Genomic DNA, 27,960 nt, shown 5'->3' on the forward strand with positions numbered 1-27,960 from the left:
ATCACTATACAGTACTTTAAAAAATAATGTGACAAGAGCTGACTGGAGTAGTGTGGGGACGCTTAGCCACACAGTGTCTCTTTGGAAGGCTTAACAAGCCAGGCGGGAGAGGAAGGGCACCTAGGGCAAAGGTGGCCAAAGGGCACCTAGTCCTTCTTGCCTCCTGGGAACCCGTTCTCTCCTCCAAGCCTTCACGACATAGAAACACACGGACAGTAACACTGGAAATTGGTTGGTAACACAGGCAGCTTCATTTCCTTACACATTCTATATTTCAAAGGCCAGAATGATGCCTCTACTATAGATGCAAATCAGGGGACACATTTAAATGAACTTTGACCTGAGGCAGGACCATCGATTGGTTGCCTCTCGCATGCCCTCATATTTTAGTTTAGCCTTTGCTACATTTATGATAGATTTAAAACACATAGGAAGGAACACGAGCTCTTTTCTCCCCCAGGTGTCACTCTTTCCTAAGACGTGTGCTCCAGCATTTGTCCACTTCGGCAGCCACCCTCAGGATCCCACTCCTGGGCTTCTCCCCACTTCCTTCTCAGGACACCTGCCCCATTTCCTTCTGTGGTATCCCCTCTGGCTTCCAGAACACAGCGGAAACTCCTATACCCTTCAGGGTTCCTCTGGCCTGTTGCTTAATCCATAAGAACTAAGGTTTTGTAAGGAAATATCAGTGGTCCAGGCAAGCTTCTGCTACCGCTTTCATCATGCAAGTGGATCAGAATCAGCTTAAACTGTTTTGGGACTGTAACTGGAGGGCATTCCTGCTGTCCCTGAGGGCAACTGAGACGTGGCTGCCCGGCTACTGGTTTTAGTCAAGGGTAGTCCCAGAGCTGCAGAGGTTAACAATTCCCTTTGAATCACAAATTAGGCAGAAAGTATGGGTTCAGGATTGGTGGTTTATTTTCAGAGCCTGCAACAGTCGGTTAGCAATGTTTCTCAAAGTGGCATAATCTGAACACCATACCACCTCCCTTTCCAGGCCTTCAAACAACAGAACCCTTACAAACCAGATTACAGAGACCAATGCGATGTCTCAGTGTGTGCCGGCAAAGGTCTCCTCCCTCTCCCGCCATTCCCCACTTAACTTTTCTAACAAGATTGTTTTGTAGCCAGATGTAACTCAAACCCATTAACACAGCAACCAGTCAGCTCAGGCGTCACTGGTTCCTTCCCCAGCTCCGGAACAGGAAGCCAAGGCAAGAGGGGGACTCACTCCTGTGTACAGGACAAACTTGGCTGCACCCCAAGGGTGCAGAAATGGCAAGGGGGCTGGTGCCAGACGGTGGGGCTGAGCGGAACTGAACAGGCCTGTGCAGAGTCGGTCAAGGCAGCCCTGGCTCCACAGACAGGAGGCGCGCCTTCAAGACCCCCTACTGGCCTGGGGTTGGATGAGGAAGCAACTGGTGACAACCCACCACTCCCTGTCCCTCAAATTAAAACATGATAAACCTGGAGAGTTTTACCTTCACAATCTACCACACTGCCTCCCGAGAAACATCCCACTCATTGCTATGCCTGTACCCACACCTTTCTCCTAAAGCCCAGGGCTTCCGGCCCCTCGTCCCACCCTTGGATGGGCCAGCCAACACTGATCTGATACTCCTTGACTTATAAAATCACTATTTTTAGAAAATCAAAAGCTATCAAGAGTACCAGAACACTCAGTGTATGTTCCCCTCCCCCGCCCATCCCAGCCCCCCACTTTGGGACACCTACACTACTGTGTTCCAACACTGACGGGGCGCAGCCCCATGGAGGCTGCCTCAAGTGCTCTCCGCATCGACTCCTATGTCAGCCAACATCACAGGGAACTGGGCAGGAGCAGGGTCTCACCCCACCCCAAACAGACCTCAGTGGTCTTCGAGGTAGGTCCTGGAGGCGTAGCTCACGCCCGGCAGGAAGGCTGAGTCCAGCGTCTGGCCTGCTTCCACCAGCATCTCAGTCTTTGGCTTTAAATAGCAGCAGCCCCTGCACCGCAGTGCCTCCTGGGGGTGACAGAGCTACTTCTGTCCCACACTCACATTCGGCCTCTTCTCCACCCCCCGTTTTTAAATTAAAAGCAGAGGTAGTCCTTGGGATGATAAAATGGCAGTATTTTGACTTAAAGAGCAGTTAAATAAGTTTCCAGGAGTTAAAAAAAAAGTGATTGATGAGGTTGAATAAATTAAAGATATGGGTTCCTACAAAGACTGTTTCCTTCCCAGGCTGTCTTTGGTATCTGGCCGGCATCACTTCCGTTGTTTTACATCACTCCTTCTCCTAGCCCTCCCCTCACGAACGGACAGGACCCAGTGATGCCCCAGGTGGTTTTCCAGCTGTGGGGACGAAGAGGCAGAGTGTGTGTCAACTCGGTGCTCAAAACTGGGCACGTGACAGCCTGGGGAGGCAGCCCTGATGCAGGGACGAAAAGGTGCAGCCAGCAGGGTGCTCTGGGCTCTGACCCTGGGAGTGTGGAAAGTAGGTTTGAGGCAGGAAGCCCCAGGCTCTCTCTCCAACGTCAGAGTCGGCCCCTTGGCTCGAGTTTCTCTGCAGCAAAGAGGGGAGGCAGATGGAGGAGGCTCAGGCTGCTGCCGCCTGCCCTGCTGGCCTCAGAGCTTCTTCAGGCGGCTGTACATCTCTCTCTTGCTCTTTTCCCCTGCCCAGGTCCGGCTCTTGGTGCGAAACTTCTTCAGGTCTTCTTTAAAGTCCTCATGGTGCATGGGCCGGTAGCTGGGGGGCTCACAGTGAGACTGGGGGGCAACAACGGGGGAGGTCAGGGCACATCCGTTTCACTCCTAACCCTACCCCCTCCCTCCCCGGAGCTGAGGCCGAGGCTGAGCAGTAATGCAGACCTCACGATGGGTTCTAGCGCCCTCTCGTGCAGGGAAAATCCCCAGACCCCTGGCAACAAACAGCCATGACTGTCTGACAGAGTCAACTGTCCGACCTGGGCGGGGGTGAACCATGCCCTCCAGAGAGAGCCCATCTCACCTGGCACTTCAGAAAAAACTCCTTGTACCCGCCTTTCAGGACATACAGCTCGGGGTAGTGGAGTTTGGGGTACTCGTTCCCGAGCCGATCTCTCTCTCTCACGTAGCGGCACCTATAAAGGACAAGGAAGGCAAAGCAAGGTTAGCTCTTCCGACAGAGAGGAACGGAAGTCCACTACCACTAGCAGTGCTTGGAGCTGAAGTACTCCTTACACACACCTGGCCAACTTCACACTCATTCCTGGGAGAAACCAGCGCTGAGTTGTGAGTCTCTGGCCACGTGTGATTTTTAGGAACATGCTCACAACCAGTGCCACCGCCCTGTATGGGAAGGTAGACGGTCTCTTCCCCCAATTTCCTTTCTCCAGGTTAAACAGCCCCAGCCTTTGACACTCCCCCTGCCAACACCCACACCTCATCTTCGATGACAGCCTCCAGCCAGCTCCTCACTCACTCTCCACCCACAAGCTTGCTCCTGCTGCAGGGCACCTATGTGCCTCCCATGCCCGGACTGAATACTAAATATTCTTCCCTGGTGTCCTCACCCGGCTGGCGGCCCCTCCTACCCAACCCTTGGAATGAAGGCCGAGGTCCTCACAGCTGCCCACACATCATCACTCCCACCCACAGCAATCCCCTTGCTGCTCCTCCAACAGACCCAGGAGCTCGCCCCTCTGGTCTCATCTGGGAAGTACTTCCTCACACATCACATAGTTTACATATTTATGATGTCGACCTGCTTCCTCTGAAATGTAAGCTCCTTAAAGGCAGGGGCTGTCTGTCCACTGCTGTTCTGCCCAGTGCCTGGGAGTGTCTGGCACATGAGAAGTACGAGTAAGTATCTATAGAGCGAATACCATTCAGGAATGAGCATTAGGTCTTGCTCAAATGCCACCTCTTTGCCAAAACTTCACTGGTTCAATTCCTGGTCTGGGCACATACCTGGGTTGTGGGTCAGGTGCCCAGTTGAGGACACAAGAGAGGCAACCAATCGCAGATTGATGTTTCTCTCACTCTTTCTCCCTCCCTTGCCCTCTCTCTAAAAATAAATAAAATATTTTTTTAAAAGGCCACCTCTTCATGTGATCATGGCTTTCTGCTAAGGTATGACAAAGTCCTCGCTCTTGGGAAACAGCTACTAAAAGACTTTTAGGAAGACGGCCACACACACCAAGGTCCTATCTGTCTGCAAATGTAGCAAAATATTAGTGAGGGGGAGATCAGGTGAAGCATGCGCAGGGGTAACCTTTTCAAGCTGAGATGGTTCCAAAGGAAAGGGCCGCCAAGAGCGTGGCCCTGGGAGGAACCCCTCGGACCGTCCTATGAGGAGCTGTGCTCCTCCCTGCTGGCCTCGTCGGTCATCTGCCGGCACTTGTCGCATCACCTTAAGTCTCCCTGCCGGGCCTCCCCTGCAGAGGTCTCCATCAGGCCTGCTCCCTGCTGTGCCTTCGCTGCCTCCATACTGCCCAGCACATTCTAGGCTCGCAGGCCTTTCTGAAGGGACACGGATGATGGCAGGCAGCTGGCTGGCCCCTCCCCTAGCTTTTCAATATCATCATCCAGGTCTGACCACTTCTCAGCACCAGTCCTGTCACCATTAGTGAGAGCGTGGAAGATGCTGTTGGAGCATCAGAATACTATTTTAAACCTTAAGTGAATGTTATTTTATTGTAATTAAATACTTTCACCTATTTTGGCATAAAATGGATCTTTGGGTAATGACAGGGCCTTCCCTGACAGAAGCTTGTGCTAATAAGGGGTATGTTTGGGGGGCATTTCCTTTCACCCCTTATGTGGCAATAATGTGAGAGCACAGACACTCCTTTGCAAACATCACCCGGACAGGTGTTTGACAGCATCACATCAAGTTGTGCAGTGAGGGTTTCACACTGTCCTGACATTTCTGGACAAGGAGGTCCTGAGAACAGTGGCCCCACAGGGAGAACTGAGGACAGTGGTGGAAACAGGAAGGGCCAGAGTTCAACTCCATGTAAAGGAAGCTTACACAGTGAGCCATGCCTAACAGAGGCAAGGACTGACTCAGCAGTGGGGGTGATGACTCAGAGGTCAGACTCCCTGGGGACACTGCATGGGCGACACTAACATCACAGACGGGTGGACCACCAAAGCCCACAAGCCCACAGCAACTGCACTGGTTAGGTCAAGCCTATTATTAACTCCATGCAAGGGAGTCGTGCATAACATCTAGTGACCGCTAGGTAGAGAAGAATTTTAGATTACATCTGCTACATGAGAATTTATACTTTCTCAAAACCATGTGTTCACAGGCCGTGGTACAGGCTGAAAACGTCCAGTTTCTGCAGCAGGACGCTCCAAAAGCAAGCCACAGGCCACCACACCCCACAGAACACCAGTCCTGTGCAACACTCACATGCGAGGGCCTCGCTCGGAAGAAAATTCACAGTGGAACACCACGATGACACGCTTGCCATCAGCAGGCACGATGGGCTTCTTGAGTAAGAAGTCTTCAACCTCCTCCTCCATGTGCAAGTTCACTGCACCCTGTGAAGAAGCACCACAGACTCTTGGCAGCCACGTCTCACACTTGCAGTAACGATTCCACGAGCAGGATGTTTAAACAGACACCTCAAATTCCTTTATGCCTATGCATACTTTATGCGTGCTATTTGTGAATTCGGGGACTTTCAAAAGCCACAAGACAGTGGAAACACTAATAGTGTATTTAAATGACCTTCTTACCATATTTTAACATTATTTTAATGGTTAAAAGATAAAAACACACAAGCAGTTACTTTCTTCCTAGGAAAGTGTCCTCACACCCCTTTCCACCAGGCAGCTTAGCCGTGCTGGGCCAGAGAGGGCCCTGGCTTAGAGACCAGAGGGCAGCCCCTGGAAATGGCCTTGCTGGGGTGGTGGTGCAAGGGCCAATGCCAGGAGCATTTGCTGTACAACGTGGTGGAGAGTAGTGTGGACCAGGGAACGAACCTGCAGCACACCAGGAGTCAACTGCCTTCCGCAGTGGTCTCTTCACTCTCACGACCAGCTTGCCAGCTGGTAAACAGCCAGGTGTCACCACCCACCTTTAAAAAAGTCACAGATGCTGGCCCTGACCATTGCTTAGAGCGTTGTCCCAATACACCAAGGTTGTGGGTTTGATCCCCAGTCAGGGGATCAAACACACGAGAATCAACCAATGAATGCATAAATAAGTGAACAATAAATTGCCGTTTCTCTCTCTCCCCTCCCCGTGTAAAATTAAAAAGGAAAAAACAAAAAAGGCACAGATGCCACCTAGGGTCCCCACAGATGCTATCTAGGGTCCCTTCTGTGCCTCCAGTGACAGCAGGGCTCACCGGCAGCCCCTGGAGTCCATACCTTGATGTGGCCTCCCTCATATTCATACGGGTACCGGCAGTCGATAATAACGAAGTCTTTAATGAGGTTGGCAAACTTTCCATTCAAAACAGACGCCATCTGTGGAAAGAAAGCCCAGGAAACTCAGCTTCGGCTGCCAGAAGCAACCGGATTCACACACTCTAGGTCGGGCAGGCTCCAAAGGAATGACTTACAATTTCTGGAGAGATGTATTTTAAATCCTGATGCTTCCCGGCAACTGTATTAAAGAGGTAACTCTTAAAGAGAGAGAGAGAGAGGCTTAGCAAATATGAAAGCCTATATATGTATCATTTATACTGCTCACCTGCCTGAAGAGGCAGCTTGAAACAAAACCAAACCTAGTATTTCATGTTAGTTTCTCGTCTGGTCACTTCATTAATTTCTGAGCATTCAGTTTTGTACAAACCCATTAGGCATACTACCCTCATTTTCACACTACCCTCATTTGAGTGAAAGGTACACAAGCAAGGACACACCCAGGTCTTTGCTTGCTCCTGTATTTGGACTGGACATGGACTCGTCTCCTACTTTTAACACTTATGCCTCCTGTCCTTTCAAACCCCCTGGCTGAAACAGCATCAGCCCAGACCCGATCTGCTCACTGAGACAACCCCCTTAGCTTCTCCTAGCCTGCTTACATTGCACTGATATGTATTCCAATCTACCGTGTAATGTGTGGGGTCCGGGTCCACAGCTATTACTGATAATGTTAGGGTTTTTTAAGGAACTGGGTCATATTTGGAAATCTTTGCCTAATATAATAACACGTGCTTTAATAAATGTAGCTAAACTAACAAACAAAAGATTGAGGCAGTAACCTTTGAGTCACAGGTGGCCACACAAGCCGCTACTGACGCACCCCCTGCCCCGCCTTGCATTTCCCCACAGTTCGAAGGTGGCCAGCTCCTCTGCAGAGGAGGTCCGCATCGGGCCATCTCTGGACTTCCCCGGGGTCTTCTCCCTCAAAGGCCACGCTTCTCTGGGCAGTGGAGCCATTCAGTTTCAACCCTGGACCTTCCAAGATAACCTTTTGATAGTGAGGCTATCAAGACTTGTAGTGAGGCTATAGATTTCTGCTCATGCACACTTTTCTGTATTTCTATTTGTATACTAAACAGTTCCCAGAGAGCCTGACCTTGGGGGTGGAGTTGAGGTGGCTGGTGAGCGGCTTCTACTTAAAACCTCTGATCAGCACCAGTCAGGCCTCCAGTCTCACAGAGACCAAGACACACCCAATCATGAATCTGTTTCTTCTCCTTAAAAAACCTCAAACTGTTTCCTCCGCAGGAACTGCCAGAGAGAAGGGCTGAGGGGGGTTCTAGGTAAGCCCCTTCAACCCTGCAACCCATAGGAGGAGGCTTGCATCTGCTTATAATTACCTTGGAGAAGTCTCCTATAAGGTCCCTTGGGTCATTATCCAAAATGTTCTCAATGGTCCCTTTTGAGGAAGACACCAGGGATGAAGACTGATGGAGAATCTGCAACAAATCCAAAGTGGGAAATGAGGCCGGCATTCTAAGCAGAACTGTTGAAAACACTCACCTAGAACGTTCACAAGGAGGAGACTGAATGTTAACGTTTAAAACTAACAAATAATTACGCACTTAATGGAATCTAGAGTGGAAAAAAATAGGTTACTAAACTCACTATTCTTTCAGTGTCTAACTGAACTGCTCTGAAACTAAGCCCCCTCCCCGCCACTAGCCCCATTAGATTGAAAGTAAGGCCATGTCTAAACAAGCGTTACTTCGCTCCACCCACTGAGAAGTTGCAGGGGCGCCATGAGCACGCCTGGGACAGTGTCATCTCCAAACACCCTTTTCCACTAAAAGAACCAAGGCTCTTTGAGGACATCACTGACTCCAGATTAGGACAAGGAAGCCATCAGACTTATACAGGCAGGTCAGAAGGGCTAATCACGTGAGGTTAGGGATTTCTTAGGCACTAAATATAAATTTTAAAAGTTGATGGACTGAAATACATTTAACAATCAAGAGATTCGGTTTGTCAAAAGAACCTTAAGTAAGAGAAAAGGCAAAGCTGACAGGAAAAATACACATTGACAGAATAAAAGTTTCACTTATGAATATAGATAGTACACTCCCATAAAACAAACAGCCCAATAGAAAAATCGACAAAAAAAATCCTGGACAAGCAATATACAGAGAGGAAAATCTAGGACCATGAAAAATGCCTATCGGAGAAATGCAAATTAAAACTGCAGATACTGTACACTCACCACAACAGTTAAAATTGAAGGGATGGACAACACCAAGCCCTAGTAAGGATGGTGAAAGGGTGTTGAAGGAATGGAACTCTCATATGTAGCTGTGAGAACAAGCACTTTGGAGAACTATCTGGCAATGTGTACTACATTAAACACATGACTAGCCTGGGACAAGCATTTCCATGAGAAAATAAAAGTGCATGCTCACCCAAAACGTGTCTGCATGCATATGTTTATAGCAGTTTTATTCATAGGAGTGAAACCTGAGAACAACCACTGAAATACTGGTCAACAATAGAACAGATAATTGGTAGTCTGTTGATGCAACAGAGCACTATGCTGCAACGAAAAAGACCCCCCCCCCCATGGACACAACAGGTGATTCCCATAAAGATAATGCTGAGCAAGAGAATCCTCAGATAAAAGGCAAAACTCAGCACCAGCGCCAGGTCGAGTCAGGGCCACTGAGGGAAGACGCACCAGAGGGGGGATGCTACCGATGCTTTTTCTCGATCACAGCTGGTATTTTATGGGGACGTGTTCATGTTGTAAAAGCCCCTTAAGATATACACTTAGTTCGTGCTTTTCAGTATATATGGTAAAATATCTCATCAAGTTCATTTTTAAAAACAAAACCTCAGGAGCCAATGTGAAGAGACAGCCAAATAGCAAAAGGGATTAGTTTGGGCACCAAAATGGATCAAAAGAGTAATACACAGAACACCAAATATTTTAGTCTATGAGTTCATAATTTTTATTGAAAAACAACCTACAGGCCTCAGTGTCAAGATGCGATCTTAGTAAGAGGCTAGGTGGGGCAGTGTTTGGAAAACGGGCAATTGAGGAGATCCAGTATTCATCCTGCCTCTCTAGGTGGGGGGGTCACAGAGTCCCATGTGGGTAAGTTTCTCTAAGAACATTCCACGAATAAATGAAGGAAAAATGACAGAGCTGCAGGATTACCTTTAAGAAACCCTGGGTAAGAAGTGAAGCAATGAGTCTAGGCAGCAATCACCAATGGCTGCCTCGCACACTGCGCCTCTTGAGCAAAGTAAACAAAGTCACCCATGAAATATTCTTGCCAATGAAATGGAATAAGTTAAGGTTAGAAGACCCCACAGGACCGTGGGAACCTCTGTAAGACAAATGACCAGAGTTCTTCAACAAATAAATCACAAGTAACAAAAGACGGAGCACAGAAACCCAAATAATAAGAGACCTATTGACCAATTGCAATGTATAGACCTCATCTGGGTGCAGATTTGAACAAACTGAAAAAACGTTGAGGAGATAATTGGGGACGACATTGAGAAAATAAAAAGGTAAATCCCAAGTATGGCAAAAGGAAATGAAGACTGTTAAATATTACAGATATATAAATCAGAAGCTTCTGCCCTGGCTGGTGGGCCAGGTCCCCACTTGGGAGCATGTGAGGGGCAACCACACACTGATATCTCTCTCCCTCTCTAGCCCAATAAATAAGTAAGTAAATAAATAAATATGAACTAGAAGCTTCTGAAAAGCAATTTATTGACATGGATACAAGGCAAAGTTTCATAAGTGTTTCTGCCCTTTAATCTAGGATTCCATTTTTAAACAGAAAAAAATAAAATGCTCACAAAATATCGGGCGCCTAAAGCAGATTATGACACATAAGGCATCGGGCCTGGGTGTTTTCAAGGGTGCAATCAGCCTTAAGACAACTGATATTTATTCAAATGTCTCCCTGCAACAGAAAACATGGCACTTTTCTAGTTTATTTCTAATGCTTAATACCAAAATCTAATGTAAGGAGAGTATAATGAAGGAAAAATACATGTATAAATAACAGCAATTCTAAGTAAGCCAAACATGACATTTCAGGAAGCAAAAATAGTCTGAAAATCAGGAATCTATGAACAGAAGCCAAAATATACAAGTTGACAAAAATGAGGTAAACACAGCTGAGATACAGTGTTTCTTTTTATGCATTTTAAAACGATTTTAATTATTCATGATTAGAGGGGGAGGGAGGGAGAAAGAGAGGGAGAGGAACGTCAATCACTTGCCTCTAATAGGTGCCCCAACCAGGAATCCACCCTGCAAGCTTCCCCAGCAAACGTTGGGTGCAGGAGAGGAAACCCAACCCACTGAGCCCGGTCAGGGTGGGATACAATGTTGGAAGGCTTTAGTTCATATCAGAAACAGAATAAGTATAATGCAAAGAAGCAGAGGACTTAATGCCCGGAGAACCACCATTCTCTGAAGTCAGGTCACTAATCCAGACATGGCTAATGATCAAAAAGAAATAGATGCCCAGTCTCCCCTGGATTGGAGGTACAGCCGTGAGAGAACACTCTTCACACTTCAAGAGCAAAACCCCTAGGAAGGGTAATGATCGGTGCTGGAGAGATGTCTGATAAATGCCAATCCCTTTGTTTCTGGTAGACACATGCACTGCTGATTCCTTTTAGAAAATAGATATGGGGAAAGGGGTTACAAGGGGACTAAATGGTAAGGGGAAAAAACCCAATATAGATTAAATTAAAAAACAAAACAAAAAGAAAATAGTGAATGTACATAGCATTTGCCTGAGCAACCCCTTATTTCTCCAACAATAAATATGCAACAACAGTGAATATTGTAGCTGTTTATAGTGTTTAAAAATGGAGCAATGGCTGGTGTGGCTCTGTGATTGAGTGCCGGCCTGCAAACCAAAGGGTTGCCAGTTCGATTCCCAGTCAGGGCACAGGCCTGAGTTGTGGGCCAGGTCCCCCAGCAGGGGAAGCATGAGGGACAACACACATTGATGTTTCTCTCCCTCTCTCCCTCCCTTCCCCCTCTCTAAAAATTAAATAAATAAAATCTTTTTAAAAAACTGTAAACAATCTAAAACAAACCATAAAACTATAGGCAATGCAATTCATTAACTTGGTGGATTAGACAGAATTAGATTTACTGAATGTGATACCAAAGAGGATACACATTTTTTTGGAGTATAGATGAAACCTTTATAAAAATTAAACTTTTATTAGGCCACAAGAGGTCTGAATGGAGTAAAAGGCCACTGGGATGGTGTCAGTGGAGGCCTGGCAGGCAACTTCAACTCCGGCTCCTGGCCGGCAATAATGAGGCCCGCCCCCAGGGCATCGCACCAAGGGAGGCTGTGGTGGGGAGGCGCAACTTCTACCCCCACCTTCCCCAGTGTCAGAGGCGGCCTGCTGAGACAAAAGATTTACCAGACCAGAGCCTCCTAATACCCAAAATACACAGATACGATTGAAAAATCAGTTGTCAGACCATGAACCAGGAAAATCACAGCTAGAATTGGAAAAGACCATCAACAGGAGCCAATATTATAAAATAGATGTTGGAATCATCTGACAAGGATTTCAAAGCGACCATCAAAACATGCTTCAAGCCCTGGCTGGTGTAGCTCAGTGGATTGAGCACAGGCCTGCGAACCAGAAGATCACGGTTCAATTCCGCGTCAGGGCACATGCCTGGGTTGCGGGCCAGGTCCCAGCAGGGGCCAGTTCCCAGCAGGGGATGCACCAAAAGCAACCATACTTTGATATTTCTCTCCTTCTCTCCTTCCTTTCCCTTCTAAAGATAAATATTTCAAAAAAAACAAAAACAAAAAACCAAAAATCAAGTTTCAGCAAAGAGAGAGAACACAGTGGAAATCTCGGAAATGAAAAATACAGTGTCACTCTCCTCGAGGCAAAACGAACCTCCTGGGGCTTCTCTGGACTCGCTGCCTCTTCGGGACCGGCCCAAGCCATGCTCTTCCTTCGCTTCGTGTTCCCAGGCGGGGACTCCTCTTGGGATCGTTCTGGTCTTTTCAACACTGACCGCGTGGTGGAGCTGCACGAGGAAGTGGAGTCGAACAGCTTACATTGATTGCCCTTTGGGGGAATAAAAAATAAGAGTCATCTTTCATCAAAACCTGCTCATCTGAGTGGTAAAGAGAATGGACCTAGGTCTTCCATGACGGTTTAAGACCCACCCTACATTAGCAGACACTGACCATTCACCAGGTGCCACCAGCTCTCGTAGGGTCGGTACCTAGCAGACACCCCGTAGCCACTCCATACGTAGCCACACGTGCTAAGCTGCCATTATATGGAGATGAGGAAGACAAGACAAGCCCTCAAAACACTTGCTGCCTACACAAGGTCCCAAGAGTCAAGTAACTGTCACCTTCTAGGCAGAAACAGGTTTTGGGCTTCCTCCACCCCTCTCTACCATATTACTTGCACCTTGAGTGAGCAGCCCAACAGATTTTAATATCCTACCTAAATCCAGAAATGACGTGAAGCAGTTAGACTATATAAGACAGAGCTCAGAAGGTGGTTAAAACAGAGTTAAAAAAGTGGAAGTTGGGAGACGGGCGCAGGGGTCTACAGGGGAGCAGGCGTCCTCTCTACCTGAGTCATCTGAGGACTAATGTCCCAGAGACTCGAGGGCAGCCAGTCAGCCCGACCACGAGTCAGTGTGCCGTGGCGGCCTTTCCTGCCATGCAGGAAGTCCTCTGTGGGGCCAATGTCAATGCTGCCTCTTCTCTGACATGTTCCCGAGAGGCCCCAGTGGAGTGTCGCACTCCCGCACTGGATCTCCCGGAGACCAAGGATTTACTTCTTATTCCCTGAAGTTTACTTCAGTGCCATGTTAAGGAACACCAGAGAATTCTTCTTTTTACGTGGAAGATCTAGGTGCAGTTTTGGGAAGAGGGCCCACGGGAAGTGTGAGCTCTCACGGGCGGGGACCACGACGCCAACGCAGCCTCAGCAGTTGTGAGTCTGTGACAACTGCTCATCGCAAAGGGCCCACAGTTCTCTCCTAGTGACTTCAAAATCCAGTTTATAAAACTGGCAGGCATTTCCCAAGCATTCTCACGCTGCATATAATTTTATGTCTTTCCAAAGGACCTGTAAATTTAGTTGTAACATTTGTATTAGGGTGGCCTATTCATTAAAGCTGTGCACAGTAACTGGCGATAATTTAAGTCGCCTTAAGGTTATAGTTCATTTGTCTTGTATCTATAGTCAGGGACATTGATAGTTAAAAATGTGCTTGTCAGTTTACAGGTATGGCTAAGGCTGTGTTAACTCTCAACTTGTATTGTGACAAAACGGAATTTTCTCTAGGCACCTGCATACTAAATAATGGATGCCTGTGTAAGCTCAGCCCTGCTTCGGATTCTCCATCTGAAAGTATCTCTAATGGAAGCACGAGTCTGTGTGTTGATGGCGCAGGTATTTCCCACGGAGAGTAGAAACATTCCAAGCCATTGATTGTCAAGTACTGCGCTAGGTGCTGTGGAACGTAAGTGAGAACGATCCAAAAAGTTTTCAGACTAAAGGTTTTGGATTAAAAAGGCTTTTTCGAACAACTCTGATATCTTCTACTTGACACGCCTTATTTCACACATCAGGGAACATGAGGACAGACTAAGTGCACACCACAGACTAAGTGCACCACAAGTGCACATCATAGTTTCCAGGTGGTGGAAGTGGGGTCAGAAACCTAGGCCCCTAAGCCCTACCATTCCCATTCAGCCTTTGGCTAGCTGGACCCAGCTAAGGTGGCAGGATGGAGGGCACTCCTACACCATCCCAGAAGACATGCAGAAGACGGGAGACAGCTGGCTCTCCACGCAGCAGGCGCGCACGTGTACACACACACACACACACACACACACCTCACTACCACCCAGCAAAGCCGAGAAACGACATCACGAGTATCTCTCCAACAGAAAACCTTGGTGTCATTCTCATGGCTCCCTCCCCTTTACCTCTCTCACACCCAAACACCAGTAATTCTGCTTCATGAAGGTCCGCCGATCTGTCCTTCCCACATGATTCAGAGAAAGTCTTAGGTACTTTTCTCAATAGTCACAGCAGGCTCTCAAGTGGCATGTTTGTCACTGAGCCCGGCACCCTCCCAGCTACCACAAGAACACTGTGGGAATCCCCAGGTCCTTGGGGGAATCAGGTCTGAAGCACTCAGACCCACAGGCAAGTCACAGCCATCACAGCTTGCCCCGCCCACCACGCAGGCACCAGGCTCCAGCTTCCTGTGCTGTTTGCTGTTTCCTCAGATGGACTCTTTCGTGAGAACGAACATCCTGCCGCCCAGCAGGTGCCCACGTACCCTGAGACCCAGCTCAGATGACCCCTCCGACCTGCTCCCGGTGCTGAGGTGGCTGCGCACACACAGCCTTTCCAGGGACAGACACTCTTGTCTCTGCAGTGTCCACACCACCCGCCTGTTAAACCGGGACACACAAGGCTGTGTGCAGGTGTTTAACAAGGCCCCTCTCACAAGATAAGCTGCTGTCCTTAATAGGAAAAGAACCCACTTCCTGCTGCCTTACTGCCGTTTAAGTGCAAAGTTTTATTTATTTATTTATTTTAGATTTTATTTATTTTTCTTTAGAGGGGAAGAGAAGGGGAGAAATATCAATGTATGGTTGTCTCTCATGAGTCCCCTGCCAGGAACTGGTCTGCAACCCAGGCATGTGCCCTGACTGGGAATCGAACCGCGATCCATTGGTTCGCAGACCCGCACTCAATCCACTGAGCTACACCAGCCAGGGCTAAGTGAGAAGTTTTAATACACTGACTGAACTAACGGAGCTGTAACTGATGATGACAGTTACATCAGTAACTGATGTCTCCACTGTCCATTTAGGACAAAAGGACAACACAGAAGCTCTAAAAGTGACTAGTTCAAGGACACTAGCTGGAAACAAAGTCTCGGTGTGGAAGCACAGGCTGAGGTGTCATCTAGCAACCCTACAAATTCCTCGCTGAAGCCAACGTTGGAGGCCGCAGCAAGCTGGATGCCCCTCTCAAAGTCAGATGATTACTTAGAGCCAGGTGGACTGTGGGGGCCAGAGCAGGGCCCTGCTCTGCAGAAGGGTGAGGCCGAGCTTCGGAGGCCACTGTAGGGCTTGGGCCACAAGGCCACGTTACACCTTTAACAGTTATAACAAAATGGCCGAGTCACGGACAACTCCACTTTAAATAAAGCCAAGAGAAATTCAAGTGCCTGCCCTACTTAAGGGAGACTACACATGAACTGTGGCTAAGTCTATACAGGAGAAATGGAAAAACATAAAAAGCACATAAAACCTCAATTATCTACAGGTAATACTGTTAGCACCCTTGAGCTCCAAAATAATCCTAACAAAACTCCATGTGGGGAATGCCCAGAGTAAAGTAGAATCTTTGAGTAGAAAACAGAGGTAAAGCAGTGTTCCAAATGTTTGGCACATTTTGTGTGCAAATGTGCCGAAAAACTTGGACAAAAAAGTGAAAACAAGGCTAGGGAAGATGAGAGAGCCAGAGACCTAGGGATAGAAGACGGCCAGCACCCCACAGTGCAAACATCGGCCCCGAGCGCTGAGAATGCTCACGTGCGTGTGTGCTCCCCAGGGGCTCCTGAGGGAGGCGCTGTGTTTTGAGACTCACCAGGGCCACAGCCTGTGAACCCGCCTCCTTTAGGGCCACATCCCCAGACTACCTGCAGCTGCGCCCACGACTTAGACTGCTAAGGTGCTAATCAGCTGCTGTGGCTCGTGAGGAACCTCAAGATGCTGCTTGGTTCCCCTTCTACAGCGTCCCCTCCCAGATGACCACCCCCTTCCTCTACATGCGCAGCGCTCTCGACTTCCCACGCCACAACTCATCTTTCTGGCTTAAACACGAACAGACACCAGACCCTGTTAGCTCCTGCAGTGGCCCGCACACAGCTCCACCCAAGTCCCGTGGCCCCAAACCTGTTGTTCTTTTTCTGCATTTAAGAACAAGACTAATTCTTCTTCCAATAAAACCCTCTGTTCCAAGTTTTCAACCAGCCCATAATATCTATCGTGGTTTTGAGTCTCCTTATTCTACCAGTTGTTGTTCCCTAAATGTGTTCTGGTCTTTCCACCTTCTCTCAACTACAGAAAACCAAACATCTGGCCGTCCAGCATGTTCTCCCCCCGCCAATCAGAGCAGGGCAGAGCTAGCTCCATCTTTTTTGGCTCTGGCCAGAGTCCTCCAGTCAACACCCCAGAGAAAGAGGGGCTCTGCCTGCCGCAGCTGGGTGAGTGGGTGTGGGCTGTCCCTCTATTCAAGCTGCCTAGGGTCCGATTCCTTTTGTCAGCTACAAGTTGCTCACTCATGAAGCTTTCAATTAAAATCTAAGCCAATAACAGCTTAGGTAGTCTAAGGATAACTGAATTTCTCAAATTCAAATTAGCAGGTACTTTCCAGATATTATCCAGTGATCTTCAACCAGAAGTTACTAAGAGGTCCAAGTTGCTCAGAAAGGATGTTAGCTGGCCAAGAATGATTAAAATGAACTAGAAGTTGGAGAAACAAGAACTGCATGCATATATACATCACCCAGACAGACTCATACACCAATGAGGACCAAAAAACCCCTTGAAAAAAGTGTGCATTAGCACCAGAAACCACTAGTGACCAACAAAGACCCACAGACCCAAAGACAGAATCTCAAATGAAACAGTTCTGCGTTCCTGTGGCTATGTGAGCAGAAGGATTAGTTTTCCATTTAGTGCCCTCTGTCTCAGAGACCCAATCACTAAGGTTCCCTCCAGACACCCCAGAGTTCCTTACAACATTCGTAGTCCTTCTCATGACGAGGGGAGCTGTCCACAGGCTTGCCATGCAGGACGGGGTCTCTTCATCATTCTAAAGAAAGAAAAAACTGTGTTACAACCATGCAGTAGAGACTAGCCTTAGTTTAAATGCTTTGGGTGTCACTTTGCTTGCAGAATACCAGCTAGGCCTGGAGAGACGGCATCTAATGCTCGCCTCTCTCCCCCACCCCTCAGCATTTTAAGGTCAGGAGGGAACGATACTTTACAGCTCAGGCAGCTGACCACAGCCGAAAGCACCCTCCCTCCACGTGGGAGGACGTCTCCTGTCTCTCCAGCTTCATGCCATGTGGCTGCTAGTCCTCCACTCACACCTCTTGCACAAAAAATAAGAGTGTGAGCTCCTTCAGATTAAGAAGGATCATGCCAGTGTCTTCTTCTGAAGCCCCTCAGGATTTAATCTAGAAGGACAGCCTCAATTTCTCACCAACTGAACAAAAATATCAGCCAACTCAAGCCCCAAGAATCACTGCATTTTTTCACATGACTTCTCTAGGGGTGGTTAGTGGAATGGAGAGGACCAGGAACACACACACACACACACAGCACCTTCAGGTTCTCCCCATCAAGGAGGTCCATGAAGCCATCATCTTCATCAGACAACGTGGCGGTCACAGGCGACTGGGGCAGAAACAGAGGGATGCGATTCCCTGGCTCACTGCTATCTCTTTCATTTGAGGAAAGCTGCAAGACAGAATCCATGCTTTGTGATTAAATGATCCACTTTGATTTCTCTGGATGGGTCATTAGTTCTTATGAGAAATATATAGTACGTTCTTTATAAAAGTACAATTTTAGCAGCTACTAATCAAAAGAATATGAATCCCAAGGTCATAAACGATGTGATGTCCATACAGTGTTAAGCAGAGTCAGGCCAAACAGCGTTCACAAAAAACCCTTCTCAGAAGCAATTCACCTCACAGAAGGACCCGGGGACAGCTCTCTGTGAAAGACAAGGTTCATTTTATGGGAGATCGGAATCAGTGAATGCAGAGCAACGCGGCGATGGTTGTGACAGTGATGATCTGCCCGAGTGAGGAAGGGGGAGACCACAAAATGGCCTGGAGAACGCTTCCGTGAGTCCAGTTCTGACAGAGGGAAGTAAAGGGTGGCGTGGTTCTAGAAAAACTGACCCTAATTCTTTTTTTAATTGATTGATTTTAGAGAGTTGGGGGGGGAGACACATCAATTTGTTTACTTATCTATCCGTTCGTTGGTTGATTCTTGTATGCGCCCAGACCTGGAAATGAACCCGCAAATGTGGCGATTCTGGATGATGAGCTCACTGTGGATGGAGGGGGGTGGGGGTGGGGCGACGACAGGAGGCAGAGCTCGGGCTCGGGGCCCAGTCCCTGACAGGCTACAGACCAATACCCATCTGTGGCAGCGGGGGAGGCTGGACCCTTCTCTAAACAACTGAGCTACAGGGCCTTGATCCTAATTCTTTCTTTTAACTTTTTAAGAAAGACTTACTGCCCTGGCTGGTGTGGCTCAGTGGTTGAATTCTGGCCTGCGAACCAAAGGGTCACCGGTTCAATTCCCAGTCAGGGCACATGCCTGGGTTGCAGGCCAGGTCAGGTCCCCAGTGGGGGCATGTGAGAGACAACCACACATTGATGTTTCTCTCCCTCTCTTTCTCCCTCCCTTTCCCTCTGGCTAAAAAATAAATAAAATCTTCAAAAAAATAAAAGACTTCACTTACTTATTTTAGAGAGAGGGAAGGGAGGAAGAAAGAAGAGAAACATCGATGTGTGAGAGAAATACTCATCAGTTGGCTCCCCTTTTCGTCCTGACCAGGGACCGAACCCACAACCCAAGCATGCACGCCAACCCAGAATCCTTCACTTTGCCAGAGGATCCCCAACCAACTGAAGCACATCAGTCAGGGCTGTTTATTTACTTTTCAGTAAGTTTAAACCCTTGCGGGGTACAGCGTTACACAGATTCTGGGTCCAATGGCCTTGGCAGGAAGGTTGCTTTGGACTTTAGCCGAAACCATGCCGCTGTTTCCATGAGCACAAGCTACCCAGGTCACTCTGGCTCTGTTGGGTTTCCCACCAGGAGTCACTGCGCTGTTCTCTGCTTTGTGCACATAAGTACATCTCTTCCCTAGAGGGAATTCAGTTTCACCTCGAGCACGAACACCTTCAATTTTACAAAGAGCTTTGAGCTCCCTCTGGTTCCAGAGACCCTGTTTATAGCCGGCAAAAATGGCTTTGAACCACAGCCTTCCGGACCTCATTGTCATTGTACAGTCCTGTTCCCAACAGGCTCACAGGCTCCAAGATGGTACCAATCCTAATTCTTTGGACTTGGAATTTAAATGACAGCTGCTCAGCCCTGACTGGTGTGGCTCAGTGGGCTAGGTGTCAGTGCAACCGAAGAGTTGAGGGTTCCACTCCCAGACAGGGCCCGCACCTAGGTTGTAGGTTGGGTACATAGTTGGGGTGTGTGGGAGGCAACTGATCGATGTTTCTCTCCCTCTTTCTCCCTCCCTTCCCCCTTTCTCTAAAAATGAATAAATAAAATCTTTTAAAAGATAATCAAAAAAATAAATGACAGCTGCTCGGTTTTTAACTGAGGAATTATTGTGTGGCCAGACGTTATGATATAACCTTTACATGTATATTCCCACTTAAGTCTCCCAACACACCAGGGATAATCCTTTTCTTCATATTTAACAAATCAGAAAACCAGCCCCAGCCGGGTAGCTCAGCTGGTGAGAGCACTGTCCCGAGAGGCCAAGGTTGGGGGTTCAATCTCTGCTCAGGGCACATGCAAGAAGCAACTGATGAATGCATAAATAAGTGAAACAACAAGTCGACGTTTCTCTCTCTCCCTGCCCCCTTCCTCTAAAAGTCAATAATTTAATAAAAAGTCAGAAAACCGATGCTTAAGCAAGGTTACCAAGATCACAGGGCTCACTTGTTTTGCCTCCGAAGCCCAAGCATTTCTCCCCGTTACACTCTCCCTAGGAGAAGGACCGTTCCTGGAGAAAAATGCAGGCATCTCATCAGGCAACCCTATCTTGATTGGGGGGAAGCCCCATTATTCAACCAGTATATACTTGATATAAACTTAGCCCTGGCCAGTGTGGCTCAGTAGATTGAATGCTGACTTGTGAACAGAACGGTCACCTGTTTGATTCCCAGTCAGGACACAGGCCTGGGTTGCAGGCCAGGACCTCAGTTGGGGGCGTGGGAGAGAAGCAACCTATTGCTGTATCTCTCACACATCGGTGTTCCTCTCCTTTCTCTCTCCCCTTCCCCCCTCTCTAAAAATAAATAAATAAAATCTTTTTTTTAAAGGGAGGTAAATACTGCTAATACAAGCATTGCTGACACTTTATTATTTCTTTCCCGCATGCTTCCCAAAGCCGGGAAAACAGTTCAGAGACACACTCCTCCCACAGTAACAAGGCAGCTCCCACACACGTCCTACGAACACCCTTAAGACCCAACCCTCCGGGACACGAGCGCACAGATCGTCAGGTGGCTCCAGGTGGGTCACTCAGCCAGGGGTCCCCTCTGCAGCTGGCCTGCTCTGGTCCGGCACTAGCTTTGCTTTCCAGCATAAGAAAGTTCTGGGCTTTCTCTGATCCTGCACAAGGCACCTGAGCACCCCCTGGGCACCCCAGCAGTTTCCCACCCAGGAGAATGCGGAAACACCCTCTGAATGCTCACATAGTGGGTAACACCAGTTTTTCTGACCTAGGTCCTTGAATCCCTAGGTGCAGACATGCTACAGAAAACGACGGATTGGAAGGAAGGGGGAGGGATTAGTTGCAGAATGTGTGACTCATGGACATGGACAATGGAGAGGGGACTGACTGGGAGATGGCAGGGCCGGGAGAAGGGGGTGCAAAAGGGAGGAAAAAAACCTGGGACAAGTGTAGAGTAAACAATAAAAAATAAAATAGGGAAAAAATGACAAATAGCCCTGGCCAGGTAGTTCAGTTGGTTAGTGTTGTCCCCATACACCAAGGTTGTGGGTTCAATCCCTGGTCAGGACACGTATAAAAATCAACCGTTGAATGCATAAATAAGTGGAACAACAAATCAATATTTCTCTCTCTCCCTCCTGTCCCCTCCCCCTCTCAAAAATCAATAAATAAAATTTAAAGAAAAGAAAATGACAAACAAATCTCTGGACAGATCATTCTTTCTCCATGATTCCTACACCAAAAAGCCACCATGAGAAAGACAGATGGTGCTCGGAGACCAAAAGCAAGGACACGAAGGAAACGCCCTGTGACATGATCAAACGCCAAACCCGTGTGATGAGCACTGGCTTTCTTTCGGTTTACACTTACAGTTCACAATTAGGAACGGCCAAGTGATCGCAGGAGACGTCGGCTTCAAGCACACACACACACGAACACACTGAGTTTGGGTACCCAGCTCTTGAAGGGTTACTGTGCACTCAGGAATCGCGTTTTGTTGGATCCTGGTCTTCCACTTTTTGTCAAATCACCCAGCCTCCCCGAGCACTTTCCCAATCTGTAAAACGGTTAAGTCTATTTCCCAGCTAAGGAAACATGAACGTGCGCTGCACTAACGCTAGACACAGAGAACTGAATGAACCCACTTCTCAGACCACAAGCCAGTCTGGAGAATTGTACTTTCAGATGCATGTTCCCAGGAAAACCTTGGAACAAAACATGGTCATTTTGCTCAAGTTGGACCTCGCTCGTCTGTAGCCGTCAGATCACCAGCAGAAAACTACGGAAGTAATGATAGTCTCTGTCTAGCAAATAAATAACCATGGGGCAAGTGGCCCCAGTCATTAACAAGTAGCCCAGAGGCTAGGTTTCTTAACATCCACAATAGTTCACAATAAACCACCTTTGGAAGACGCTAAGTGTTCTCTCCAAAAATCAGCCTGGGGAAGTACCTCCTGGCACTCGGATGCATCATGAAAGAGCACGTTTTAAGTTCTACATATAATCCCACTGTACTTATAGCAGAGCAACCCAAAGGATGCCTGCAGGTTATTTTCCCACAACTGACCAGGTCAAATATTTTCTGCTCAAGTCCAGTATCTCAAACATACTCTCTCTCACTCTGCTTCTGCCTGTCTGCTCTCCAGGCACAGCACCAACACCAAAAATGTGGCTATCGAGTTTTGAAAGACAAAGTCAAGGTAAAGACAGCAAGAGCAACTGCAGTGTCTTCTATTCTGGGTTAAAGGCGCTTTAATTCTCTTCCCATCGGAAACTTCCCTATGAAAGCCAGAACACATACCATCCGAGCTGGGGCAGAGCTCTGCCTCTGTGTGAAGAGATCTTTACCCTCCTCAAGTCCATGAGAGTGAAGGCAGCCACGAGACGCAGGTCTTATTGGCTTCTTAAACTCAAAGGCTTCCTGCAAGACAGTATAGTCGAGACATCTTCCATGGTCTATGGAAACCAGCGCTAGGGCCTCAGCTATAGCTCAGGTGAGACAGGCAAGGGAGCGGGCACCGATCATCTCTGTAACTGACCCCAAACTAAGGGTTTACACATTTCTAACTCCAAGAGCAGATCTGCGTAACTAAGAATTTCGAAGACACTGTCAACAGCCAACTTCTCATACAGCATTTTTTCTCACCACACTATTACTTCCTAATAAGCACGTATCTGCCAAGTACACAGAACACTGTGAGTTCTAAGCTAAATCAACAACTTGGTAAAATCTACAGCAAAGTTTTTCACTATGCCTGTGAATGGGAGCCAAAACTTTTCACTCTAGATATGCTTAAGGGCTTTATACTTTCCACCTTCTTCCTCCCACTAGGAGATAATTTTTTTTGCTTAAAATTATTGTATTTCATATTAAAAGTAATGGGGAAAAACTGGTTTACTCTGCAACTCGGATGAATCTCACAAAATGCTGAGTGAAAAGTCAGTGACAGAATATACACTGTGTGATTCCATCTACTTCAAGTTTAAAAGCACTCACAATCCCCCTACCCTAAAATACCCACTTAAGCATTTGGTGTGTATTCGGAACAGGCACAGCTAATATTAGAGCACCTACACACCAACACAGGACCAAGTGCTTCCTGCACATTAGCTCGTTAACTAGCAACTATAACCCGATCATCCTCATTTTACAGATGAAGCCAAAGCCTTAAACTTAGCTTAGCCTTAAGCTTAGGCCAGATGTGTCTAAGATCTGGCTTCACAGGCAGACAGGACAACTCCAGAGCAAGAGCTCGTTAACCTATGCTGTTTCCCTTCTAGAATGAAGCTCCAAGCAGGCAACCCTGGGAGAAGCCAAATTTGGGAGGGACGGACGAACACAGACGGACTAGGCACGGGTACAGGTTTGGACCACTGGGTAGAAAGCCACCACACAGAGGCTAATGCAAGTCTTCCAAACATCTGGGACAGTAACTCATTCCTATAGCCTCCCTCAGGACATCTTGCAAATTGCCGAGGGAATCATTGGGAGAGTTCATGGGAGAAGTAGGCTTTATACCAAGTCTGGAAGAGTATAAGGACTATGAGCTATGGCTTGTTAGCAGGGAATGGAAAAGGGGTGGAAATAGAGTAAGAGGACTGGAAAAGTTAACTCATTTAAACTATGATGTTTTGGATGCCTACCCTGTGCAAGGCACGTGTGCCAGGTCTGAGAGAAAAGCCAGGCCAAGGTGTTCTCGGACTTTTGAATAGACAACCACAAGCTCATCCTCTAAGCTACCATTTTAGTTTCTCTGAAACTCCCTGGGACTTGTTGGCTCTTTTCTTTCCAACATTGTCAAGCAGCTTTTCCCTAAGCTCACAACCACCCCCAGGGGGAGAGGAAGGCCCAGGCAGACACCTCCAGAAAAACTAGCAGGAACCACCTGCAATGCTTTACCTACATTGTCTCATTGCATTCTCACAGCAGCCCTGCAAGGCACCACTGCTCCTGCTCTACAGAGAAATGAAGAACCCTAAAAGAGGAAATAACTCGCCAAGGTCACCGAGCTGATTAGCATTAGGATTCAAACCGAGGCTTCTCTGACTCCAGAGACAATCATGACCCTGGTGAAAGCTTAGCCTCCCAAGAGGCAGCCGGGCCTGTCCACTTCTCTGGACACCACTGGCACTAGTGGGCTGTACTCCCGTCCTAAGTGAGTACGTCGGTGCAACACTCACATTTTCCTTGTTCTCATCCTGGTCCATCAGCTGAAAGACGTCTCGGTCAAGAGAATCAGAATGGCTCCTCTTCAGAGCTGGACTGCACCCCAAGAGCTTCTGCTGTCAAAGTGAAAAAGAAATAAATTAGGATCCATAAATGAAAATTCAAAGGCAACTCAGTTCTCAAAAGGAAAATAGATGACTGGTGGGGGGCTGCGGCCTAGGCCCTCACACACACGGCAGTGTCTGTGGCCAGGGCTCTGCCCTGCCAGAACACAGCACAAAAGTTCCCACTACACGGTTTCATGCATAACCCCACAAGGCCCACAGCCCTCTCTGCAGGGATTCAGGGTTGCCAAATCACCCCCTTCCCCAATAACATCGTTTACATAAAAAGAACTCTTCCTACTTGGATTAAAACTGATCGTTAGAAATGGCCAAAAAAGAGGCAGTTACTGGAGTTGCTTTTAGGAATGTTTGACAGCGTTTGAGACTAAGGAAAAGCAGTCTTCATTGTCTAAATTAAGGTCTACTATCAAGATCACACTGATAACTAAGGGGCAGATAACAGGTATCAGTTCAAAATATACAAGGGAATTAACTTACTGGTAGGGAATTTATCCTCCTCATGGGATTTTCAAGGCTGCAACAGAATCAGTAGGTAAATGAGAATAAAGCAAAGAGGTAGCAGAATGCATAGTGCTCTCAGTCTATAGTTTGAGGGCAGTCAAAAACATCCCCACTTTGGGCAAGATGGAAGAACAGGATTCTGAAGCTGCCCTGTGTCACAAGCACCCCAACACTGGGTTTCAAGGACATTCTGAAGGCCAGGACGTCAGCGGGTGGGGCACGGGCATGAGTAAGACACTCAGGCGGAACACCAGACTACAGCTAAGATGTAATCTTCCCTTTCTTTACTGCTAAAGACTGGACCCAGGACTCTTACTAGTGACGCTGAATCCAGAGTATAGGACAAAGGTCATTGAAAAAAATAATAAAGAAGAAAAGTTTTTTTCTAAGCACAAACACTTAAAAGCAGTAAGTACATACTTTTCTTTACTGTCCAAGGGCCCAGGAGAATCCAGACAGAAGCCTGTGGAAAATAAAAATACCTTTTAGGAAACAATCCATAAAACACCATTTTGTCATGAAAATAAGCAAAATTCTTAGTATTGTTTCTTTAAGCCAGTCAACAAAGACTCACGGGTGAAGTTAAGTCTCTATATGATTGTAGGAAACAAAATATTTGCATAAGTCTTAAATATTTTCATGGTATATCTACAAATCCCCCTTTCCTACTTGCAAATGCTGTCAAGGAAACTGGGATTTGAGGAGAGTGACTAGGCCGAACCCTCTGGCACCCTCTCCTGACGGCGTGGTTGATTAGATAAGAGACTATCCAGTTCCGACTATAGAGAGAATATGTAGCACCAGTGTTCTGCAAGTTTTTATTTCAAATAGTTTATCTTGTCAGATCCCATTCATAATTTGGAGGTTTGGGAAATACAGTTATGTCCTATGACAAGCAAAGCGATTATTTACACCAAGGGAGGTGCCCGTTTCACCCAAGGCAGCGGGGTGACACCAGGCCCACCTAGCAAAGGCCTTTCCTGCCTGATGTTTCCATGATCCGACAGTAAGTTAGGTGTTAGCTCCTGATGGGTGTTCTCACTCACCATGCTGCCACAAAGGTTCCAGGTGAAAGCGCATGTTCAGCAAATCCCCAGTTTCCCCACACAGCAGACACATGGTAAGCGCCAGGGACGGAAAGAATACCTGAATCGGTTGACTCGGAGGAGCCCATTCTCTGCAGACTGCTGTTTTTTACTTCCAGGGGCTGTTCATACTCACTGAAACCAAGAGAAGTCATTCTATGTATTTCTAGGCCATAACTAACAGGTTACATACAGGAGACAGGCCAAGTAGCCAGGATGCCAGCAGCCAACCATCATTCCCTCTAGAACACCCCACCACCCAAACACCCAGGTAGCTAGCACCAGACAGAAATGATGAGAAAGGAAGTAGGTGGGAGACATGGCCTGGGTCGTACTGCAGGAAAGGATGACTATGATGAAGGCTGGAATATTTCCTGAAATGAGAGCATGTGTCCTGTGTGTAGGTACTGTGCTAGAAGCAGAGATGAAAAACAAATAGAAAAAGGTCCTGCTTTTTCAGAGGTTAGAAGACCTACAGGACATGTGCTCAACTTAGAAAACAGGATGTCCAAGACTGAAGGGAAAGCAGCTTCACTGCAAGCACCATGGGGTGCATTTGTTTATTTATTTTGCTATAAGGAGAAGCCCAGAGAAGTTTTGAGCACGGAAAGTTGAGTAAAAAGGCCAGGCCTTAGCAATACATGGGGGAGGCCATCGGGAATGTGTGCGGGGCAAGGGACGGCCATGGTTCTGTACAAACTTCAGGCGAGAAAATGCCATGTCCCTTTGTTGAGAAGGAACAAAGCTCGCAGGAAACTGCAAGATGGGTCAGCAAAGCGGGGTAGTGAGAGCCTAGGAGGGCCTGCTTTTCCCCCCAGTGGAGGTGGATTCCAAAGGGCTTCCTGGGACAGGGTCAGAGGGGACACGACAGGGCAATCCGAAAGGGGTGGCGAGGATGGGGACCTGGGGCTGTCCCCACCCCTACCTACCGGGCCTGGCTGGGGGCTGACGGCGGCCCTGGACTGTCCGAACGGCCTCTCCCGCATTCCGCCTGAGGGGGAGTGTGCACATGGCTAGCCCCCGCCACACTGACCCGACCCCAAACGGCGTACAGGTCTGGCTCTTCTCCCGGCCTGATCTCCCCGAGAGCCGTCTGGGAGGTCAGAAATCTGCGGAATCGCTCGTCTGTCCCCCCTCACCTGCCCAGTCCCTGCAGCTGATCCATGGTGACCGTCAGGTTGGTGACAGGCGACAGGCCCCCGGCGGCTGGCGTGCCGAACAGCGCCTTCTCGACCGGCGGCGCAGGAGGGGAGCTGCAGGCGAAGAGCAGGCGGCGGCGATGCGGGGGCTCCGGGCCCAGTTCCATGGCGGCGCCCGGCCTCCCAGGGCTCCCGCTCCCTCTTCCTCCGCCGCGCCGCCCCTCCCTGCCGACACTCGCCTGGGCCGCGAGCCCCGCCGCCGGTGCTTGCAGGTCAAACACAAACACGACCCCGCGGTTCAGGGACGCGGCTGTCGCGGGAGAAGCGGCGCGGACGGGCGGGTGTCTGGACCCAGCAGGCGCCAGCCACACGCAAGGTTGCTTCCCCCTCACCCCGCGAGGCCAGCGGGCGGGCGGGCGCCGGCAACCTGAAGATTAAATCCAAACAAACGCTGCGGGTCAGGACGGGCGAGCGGCCGGAGCCCTTGGGGGAAACAGCCCGCGCTCACACTCTTCGTTTACTCTCACCCCCTTGCCCAGTTCCGGACCTCCAAGACCCAAGACAACACTCACCTCCCTCCCGAGCCGCTGTCTCTCCGGAGAAGGTGTTTCGCGGTAATTGCTTAGTAGGGACAGTCGCTGCCCCGCCCCCCTTTCCTAGTTGGCGCGAAACGGAACGCGCCAATCACTAAGCAACTCTTCCCCCTTGCTCCCGAAAGGCAGCTAGGCTGGACCAATAAGAGGGGGAAAGGGGGGC

General features: G+C 48.3%; 2 protein-coding genes across 5 annotated transcripts; both read right to left on the reverse strand.

Moving 5' to 3' along the window:
• Positions 1-896: 896 nt before the first annotated feature.
• On the reverse strand, positions 897-27,960 carry CDC25A (cell division cycle 25A). 4 transcript variants are annotated; one of them, XM_037030586.1, is made up of 16 exons: positions 27,777-27,960; positions 27,205-27,631; positions 26,127-26,200; positions 25,401-25,443; positions 24,957-24,993; positions 24,369-24,467; positions 22,489-22,608; positions 17,795-17,929; positions 17,205-17,279; positions 12,306-12,479; positions 7,745-7,843; positions 6,539-6,601; positions 6,345-6,443; positions 5,380-5,510; positions 2,989-3,100; positions 897-2,747 (listed from the first exon to the last, which is right to left on the reverse strand). In XM_037030586.1, the coding sequence occupies exons 2-16, from the start codon at positions 27,369-27,371 to the stop codon at positions 2,607-2,609; spliced, it is 1,569 nt and encodes a 522-aa protein (XP_036886481.1). In that variant the 5' UTR covers positions 27,372-27,631; positions 27,777-27,960; the 3' UTR covers positions 897-2,606. The 4 variants fall into 4 exon arrangements, with proteins under 4 accessions (XP_036886481.1, XP_036886480.1, XP_036886483.1 ...); XM_037030585.1 differs by having other exon boundaries at positions 24,369-24,470; positions 27,777-27,958; XM_037030588.1 differs by lacking the exon at positions 22,489-22,608.
• Positions 19,158-19,487, reverse strand: LOC118976141 (60S ribosomal protein L35a-like). Its single transcript, XM_037030465.1, has one exon. It carries the CDS (start codon positions 19,485-19,487, stop codon positions 19,158-19,160), a length of 330 nt encoding a protein of 109 aa, XP_036886360.1.

The sequence above is a fragment of the Sturnira hondurensis genome, unplaced genomic scaffold, assembly GCF_014824575.4.
Source record: "Sturnira hondurensis isolate 20B ecotype Veracruz unplaced genomic scaffold, ASM1482457v3 Scaffold0020787, whole genome shotgun sequence".
Taxonomy (NCBI): Eukaryota; Metazoa; Chordata; class Mammalia; order Chiroptera; family Phyllostomidae; genus Sturnira; species Sturnira hondurensis.